The 8,393-nt window shown below is 34.1% G+C and overlaps 1 protein-coding gene and 1 pseudogene across 1 annotated transcript; both read left to right on the forward strand.

Annotated features, from left to right (window-relative positions):
• The first annotated feature begins 4,051 nt into the window (after positions 1–4,051).
• LOC123701613 (protein FAM200B-like) lies at positions 4,052–4,892 on the forward strand. Its single transcript, XM_045649091.1, has 3 exons — positions 4,052–4,144; positions 4,255–4,431; positions 4,536–4,892. The coding sequence occupies exons 2-3, from the start codon at positions 4,261–4,263 to the stop codon at positions 4,878–4,880; spliced, it is 516 nt and encodes a 171-aa protein (XP_045505047.1). The 5' UTR covers positions 4,052–4,144; positions 4,255–4,260; the 3' UTR covers positions 4,881–4,892.
• A 415-nt stretch (positions 4,893–5,307) lies between these two features.
• On the forward strand, positions 5,308–7,235 carry LOC123701609 (annotated as a pseudogene).
• The last annotated feature ends 1,158 nt before the right edge of the window (positions 7,236–8,393 follow it).

Genomic DNA, 8,393 nt, shown 5'->3' on the forward strand with positions numbered 1-8,393 from the left:
TCACCTGCCACTTACAGACTACTACGACGTCTGTTTTGTTTACCATGTCAAACAACACTCAAAAACTTGTTAAATAAGCTTCCTTTAAAACCTGGCATCAAAAATCATCTTTTTGATGTTGTGAAAGGAATAGCTGTCAATAACAATCCACTAGACAATGAGTACAGTTTGTTGTTTGATGAAATGTCGATCAGAAAAAATTTGAACTACAATTCAAAATCTGATCAAATTGACGGATTTCAAGATCATGGAGGAGACCATGGGCGAGATCCACAAGTAGCAAGTCATGCTCTAGTATTCATGATTTTATGTATCAGGAAAAAAATTAAACAGCCAGTGGCATATTATTTGTCAGGAGATCATGTTACTGCAGACAGATTAATGATCTTGATCAAAGAGGTATGTTATTGTATTGAAATTATTTTCATGTATTTACATGTTTAACATAATATTGTTTTTAAATATCTAGTCAGCTACAGCCAGGAACTGATAAAATTGTATAGTGCTAAAGTTACCGTGGCGTGGTGTTTGTTTATATGTAGGTAGTAAAATATACATAGTTTTTTATGAACTGATCATCATCCAGTAATGCATGCATACTTGTGTATGCACTATGTGTGTGAAATACATTGCATACTTGTTTGCTCAGTGTACGCTATGAAAAGATCCTCTACATATCAATCAATATGGATAAAAATTATTGAATTTTCCTACTAAATATTATTAACCAACTAAATTTTCTTATTACAGGTCCTCCATGCTTGTTTTCATGCGGGCATCATAATTGCTGCAACTGTTTGTGATATGGATGGGGTAAATAGAAGAGCACTTACACAACTAGGGGCATCTGTTGAAAAACCATATTTTAAATTTGAAGAGCATGAAATTGTTGCTCTATATGATACACCCCATCTTCTCAAATGTTTTAGAAATTTATTTCTAAAATACAACATTAAATGCAGCAGTAATGTTGAATGCAATGGAAGACAAATTGCAGGTAATAATATCTTTAAATTTTATACTTTTCTATGGTATATTACCACCAGGAAATTCTCTTTTTGGAGTTTCATACCTCAAAACGTAAAATTGGAACGCTTAAAGGATCACTTTGATGTCCGTCTGTCCATCTGTCCATCTACGCGTCTGTCTGTCTGTCAAGACCCTTTTTATCTTGTAACAATGAAAAAGTTAGTAGTTGATTTTGACCCACTACCAATGCAGATAAAACTAATATTACTTACGTCTTTTTCAGATATCGCGAAGTGGAATCACATTGAAGAATTTTTTGTATTGGATAACAACAACCCATTTTTCGTGTTTGCGCCTGCCCTAACCAAGAGCCACTTAAGTCCGAATAATAAACAAAAAATGAAAGTGAAATTAGCCGCGCAGGTTTTGAATCATACAGTGTCCGCTGGAATGTATGCAAAAATTACCCTAGGTATGTTGATATCATATGTTAAAAAATATCAGCTCAAAATCGTCTCCTGCCTATTAATATTCCCATTGCTAGGATTTGACTTTGTGCTTCAAGCTTAAAAATATAGGAGTTCTATAATTTTATTGTCTCATAACTACTTAGTTCTTAACAATACTATCACACAGTCATTTTGATTTTTTCAAAAGTCAGTTGTTTATTGCAATTATAATTATTATTGTTCATAAAAACTCTTTAACATTATTTTCAAATAATATTACTTACATAAAAAATAAAAATGTTTCTATTTTTACAGGAGAGCTGCCAACAGAAGCACTTGCTACAGTCAACCTACTAAACAAAATCGACCAATTGTTTGACAGCTTAAATGCGGACTCTCCAAGTTTAAAAAGAGGCAAAAAATATTTGAGAAATATTTCAGACCGGAGCCCTCATTTTGCATATTTCAAAGAAATGAAATTATTTTTTAAGAACTGTCAGTTTATTGGTGCAAAGTCGAGGGCTCCGTCACTGGATGGATGGATCCAAACCATGGCGGGAGTAGAAAGAATATGGCGGAATTTAAAGTTAAAATACCCCGAAATTGGGAGTTTATCCACCAGGAGACTGCAACAAGATGCCTTGGAGAATTGTTTTGGGTATGTCAGGAGTAATTGTGGATCTAATTGCAACCCAACAGTCTCACAATTTGTTGCAGCTTTAAAAACAGGAATCGTTTCAAATTTGTCGGCACCAAGCTCAGCAGCAAATTGTGAGACCGATGATGCTATCATTCTTGATAATTTAAATTTATTTTTGACCCACAATGCCAAACCTGACGTAGGCCGTCCATCAGCAGTAGGCAATGAGGCGGATTGTTGCAGTTTATCCATGGATCAAATGGATGAATGGATGGACGAAAATACTGGGGAGATGCAGGCATGCGCCTATGTTAGTGGTTATATAATTAAGAGAATGGAAACAAATTGTGAATCATGCCTACAATCTTTGACCTCCTCTACGGATACTGTGTGCCATTTGTTTTCTATATTTAAAGAATATGAACATGACAAACGATGTCTTAAATATGCAAACATAAAAATGGTTGAATGTGTAGAAAAAAGTGCAACAATCATGTATGATTATTTAAATAAAAATGCACATAAGAGGAATGTCAAAGATTGCATTAGAGAATTACTGCAAAAAAATATTAATTTTGATTTTCTAGACAGATGTAGGGAACATAAAGAACAAAATGTAACAAATATAATAAATGCAATATTTTACATAAGCATTAACAGATTCTGTAATGTACAAAACAGGATGTTTGCTGAAAGTACTGCGCAAGCTAGCCTACAAAAGAAAATAAATATATTAAAGAACAAATGATAATTGTAATGATGGTAATGAAGGTTTGAGGAAAGCGACGATTTTCTCGAAAACTTCTAATGTACCAATTTTGTTGTTCGAGTACTAATTAGAACACTGCATCCTAATTGCGTAACGAATTATCAATCTGAGTTTGAGTTATTTTGTAACAAATTGCTAATACAGTCTTCATATGTTTGAAAAAAATTTAATTCAGCAAAACATATTAGTTTCAATTTGCAGAGTTGTCTAACTAACAAATTTCGTCTTTTATGGATTCGATGTAAATGGATTGTATTGTATTATATTTATAATTTCTCTTTATTAAAGACGTCTTACAAATTACAATTAAAAATATAGTAGTAGTATCGTTTAAGTCTTTGGTATTATATCCAAAATCATCATCATCTGCCTAGCCTTTTTCCCAATTATGTTGGGGTTGGCTTCCAGTCGAACCGGATGCAGCTGAATATGTATTATATCCAAAATATATAATCTATATCTATACTAATATTATAAAGAGGTAAAAGTTGTTTGTATGTAGGGGGTAATCTCCGGAAGTAATGAACCGATTTTTTTTTTTTTCACTGGTAGAAAGTTACATTATTCGTGAGTGCTATAGGCTATAAATTATAAATATATCATGCATGTTTACCGCCCAACGAAGTGGGCACGGGTCATCTAGTCCTTCATAAACAAGCGACGTGTACTGTGTACTGTAATAACATACTTAAATAAAGTTATATACGTTTAATTCTATGCTTTTATTTAATTTTGTTTTTAAACTTCAAGTAACATGAGCACATTCTAAATAAATTACTGATTCCTATTATTATCGAAAAGTCGCTAATAATATGAATTAATAATTTTGTTTTAGAACGAGCTCTTCCTGATAAACACAATAATAATAACCCCGGCACCACACGCTTGCCGTGTTTGCCAAACAGAAGGGGACGACGCTATACCAGAAAGCAAGACGCAAAGAATTCTATCTCTTTTCTTAGTATAGCGCCGTCTCCTTCTGTTTGGCAAACTTGGCAAGCGTGTGGTGCCGGGGAAGAAATTAAAATCACCAAAAACATTTTCAAATTTCGCGCTATGCCTAAGTTGCCAAAGGGTCCCACTGGCGGCGCTAGTAGTCATACTTTTAAACCATCATTTTTGTATGAAGATGACGTTCTTCTCCGCTAGGAGTAATAGTGTTCTGTGATTCAGTTGAGTCAATACGATTACTAGGACTGCACGTGATCAAGTTTTTGATACCAAATTTTAAAACTCGAAAATAAGCTAAGAATAAATTCCGTACCTAGATAGTGATTGTTTATACTTTTATAGTTTTACGAGCACTGTTTTAAGCAGGTATGTTTTTATTATTTTTACGTATTATAATGATAAATCAAATGCTACTTATAATAGTTCCACAAAAACAGGTCGTTTTTGCCTAATATATTGCTGTATTTTACTTACAGTTCACGATGGATAAATGGCTAAAACCTGGGATTGCTAAGGGGAAACGTGGTGCTAGCTTTGTGGACAGTAATGTAAATACTTATCAATCTAATCAAGCTTTTGACCAAGTCTCATCTTCACCAGAAGGAGAGACAATTGAAAAAAAAACGGAAATTACCAGTGGTGCTAGTTGTTCAGTAAGAACTTAATTCTATTTTTTATAATTTATTTCAATTTGTTAAAGTTACACGTATGTGTCCGCGCTTATACGAACTGTTTTTTATTGCATTTTTTTTTTCAGGGTATTGGTACGGAAGACACTTTTGTTGAACAAAATCAGCAAAACACAGTGATACCATCTACTACCGACCATACTGAACGTCAAGCGGGAATATCTTCAAAAAAGAGAAAATATGATGAGTCCTATCTGTCCTATGGATTTATACCGATAGGGAATGCTGAAAATCCTGATGGAAAATGTGTTGTTTGCAGCAAGATTTTGTTGAATAGCTCCCTGGCACCTGCAAAGCTTAAGCGTCACCTTGATACTAATCATCCTCACCTCAAAAATAAAAACATTAGTTTTTTTGAAAGACAAAGAGATGTACATCAAGCAGGTGTGACCGCTTTACAAAAATATGCATAAACTGATAATGAAAACGCCACGAAATCCTCATTCATGCTAAGTTATAAGATTGCACGAGCTGGAAAACCTCACACAATAGCCGAGGATTTTTTGAAACCATGCATGACTGAAGTTGTTGCCTGCTTGCTTGGAGAGGATTCAGCTAAGAAAGTGGCAACGGTACAGTGTTCGAACAACATCGTATCTGACCGTATTCATAAGATTTCAGACCACATTGAAGATGAATTGATTGATAGATTGAAAGAGAGCAATGCATTTGCAATGCAACTGGACGAAAGTACGGATGTTGCCGGACTAGCAATACTGCTAGTTTTTGTCAGATATCCATACAGAGAATCTATCGAAGATTTGTTTCTCTGTGCTCCTTTGGAGCTCCTTTTTTTGTTTAGCCTGGGCAAGTATTACTTATCTACTAAAGGTATTTATTTATTAAAATAGGTTTTAAAGACTTTGCTGGTGTAAAAAGATTTTACTTATATTTCTACACGTTTTACGATATTACTTTAGGTAATAATGTTTAATTGTAAATAATATTCTTATTTATTATTAACTTACTTAATATTTTCCTATCTAATAGCAATGGGATTTGTTTACAAAAACGGAATACATTAAGTTTAGATTTTTGATTGAAAGTTATCATAATCATATCATACAACTTCGCGTACGTTGATTTTGCTCCGAGATGAGCAGCTCGAGCACTCGTGGCACGGATATCACAATTAACGGTGGAGTTTTTAACTAATATTTTTCTAATAATACTTAAAAACATATTTACACCCAGACGCAGGATTGTTAGGTAATATAAATTAACAATCCTGCGTCTGGGAAAAATATATTTCACAAAGCTAGTTACGTAACGTGTAGGTGTTTATTTACTGTTATAATTAGTTTATAAAATCAACGTTTCACTTACTAACTAAAAATATTTTTTAGAATACCCAGAACGAAATATGCCTCGGGGAATTCATACTTCGAAAAGACAAAGCGGGTTTCAACAGAGAAAAGCCAAAAAGGCTAAAATGGATGAAATTCAGAGCATGTCCGGTTCTCTTTTCAAATATGTCACAAAAGCAGATAGCGGCCAAAGTTCAAGTAAAGTACCCGAGTCTCCTGCTGACGAAAGTAATGATTCACATCTTGGAGACTCACATTCAGATAGCAACATCGACAATACAGAATCAATGAAGACGACCCAGGACCTTGACGGAATCAAAATAAATAATGAAAATGACGCCGTTAATGCTACTTTCGGAGATAGCATTAGCTTTGAAGAATCAGTTCAACACTTGAGAGATGTTTCACATTGGAGTTTACCGGTACCTGATAATGTTCGCATTGACATAATAAAAAAGGGCAGTGAACATTTCCAGAACAAAGAAGGACCGTTTCCTACTGTATCTCGTCATGGTTCAAAGATTAAAGGTGATTCTCGTCATCTTTCACAGGAATGGTTTTATAAACCGATGCCTAGTGGTGAAAAAATTCTACGATCATGGATGGTATTTTCTCCTATATCAAATAACCTGTACTGTTTTTGCTGTCGTTTATTTGCTGTCAGTAACATACAAACAACATTTACAACTGGATTTCAGAAGTGGTGGAAACTAAATCCTAAAGTATTGGACCATGAAACTTCATGTGAACATTTAGAAAATTTCGAAAAGTGGAAAACTTTGGAAATGAGATTAAAATCTCACACCACAATAGATGATGCAGCCTTGCAATTAATGAATACGGAAAAACAGAAGTGGAAAAATCTTTTATCTCGATTATTAGATATAACATTGTTTTTGGCTAAACAAAACCTAGCATTTCGTGGACACGATGAAACCAAAGGGTCGTCTAATAAAGGTAATTTCTTAGAACTAGTTAAACTGCTGTCAAAGTATGATGCAGTACTCAAAGAACATATACTATATTTGGAGCAGGAAAAATCACCTAAAGTAACATATTTATCGCCAGAAATACAAAATGAGTTCATAAATGTTTTAGCTAATCATGTAAAATGTCAGCTTGTAAACGAAATTAAATCGGCAAAATATTTCGGTATCATGTTTGATAGCACACCTGACGTTTCACATGTTGATCAAATGTCTGAAGTGATTCGTTATGTAAAAATTAATAATAGAAAAGTAGAAGTCAAAGAAGTATTCTTAGGATTCTTTCCTTTACATGGAAAAAAAGCAGCTGACTTAAGCGCTGAAATACTAAAGAAGCTTGAAAACGATGGCTTAGATATTATGATGTGTCGTTCTCAAGGTTATGATAATGCTGCAGTTATGAGTGGTATACACGGAGGAGTACAAGCTATTATAAAAGAAAAAAACAATAAAGCAATTTTTATTGGTTGTATAGATCATTCAATTAATTTATGCGGCCAACATTCGTTCGCACAAAATGTGACTTGTGTTACATTTTTCGGAGCAGTGGAAACAATATTTAACTTTTTTTCAACTTCCACAAGTCGTTGGGAAGTGCTCCTCAATCACAGCAAAGCATCTGTTAAAAGACTTTCGACAACGCGATGGAGTGCTCATTACGGTGCAGTAAAAGTATTGGCTGAAAATTTTGATGGGATAATATCTGCAATTGAGGAACTATGTGACCAAGACGTAAATTTAGAAACTAGAGGTGCTGCACAAAATCTTATGCCTGCTGTGTGCAATTTCTCATTTCTTTGTTTTCTTTTCTTTTGGAATGATGTGCTAAGGGAAGTGAACAATGCTCAGATCGCATTACAAAGTAAAGGTTTATGTGTTGATGAAATAATCATAAAACTAGAAGCACTTCGTCTATTCATTGGAGAGAAACGGTTGCATCTAGCAGAAGAGGCAATAGATTTTGCTGTACAAAAATCGGAAAAATACAACATTTCGATGGAACGACGAATTCGTCGCAAGAAACGCATGCCCGGTGAGTTAGCGTCGTCCACCGAGGCTGGACTTACACTTAGAGCGGATCTTCAAAAGGACATGTTAGAATGCATTGACAGATTCAATATTGAACTCGAAACAAGAGTAAAGTCCATTAAAGACGTAGCTTCATTGTTTGAGGTTGTGCAGTCAAAGACCTTGCTTTCGGCAAACACTGAACAGTTAAAATTAGCTATATCAAAATTTACTAACCTTTACGATGAAGTATCAGAAACAGAACTCCTTTTAGAAATACCAAGATTGAGAAGACATTTAAAAGCGGCTAATATTACTGTCTCTAATTGGGTGATACTGGACTTTTTGAAATTTATTGTGGAATGGGATTTTACAGAATCTCTTCCGAATCTAACGGTAGCACTAAAGTTATTTATAACAATATGTGCATCAGTAGCTTCATGTGAGAGAAGTTTCAGCAAATTAAAATTAATTAAAAATTATTTGCGGTCTACAATGACCGAAACCAGATTAAACAATCTTGGTATTTTAACGATAGAACATGAAGCAACACAAAATATAAATTTTGAAGACGTGATTTCGGAGTTCGCTAGTGTCAAAGCTAGAAGGAAGAAATTTTAATTTT

Source organism: Colias croceus, chromosome 22, assembly GCF_905220415.1.
Source record: "Colias croceus chromosome 22, ilColCroc2.1".
NCBI lineage: Eukaryota > Metazoa > Arthropoda > Insecta > Lepidoptera > Pieridae > Colias > Colias croceus.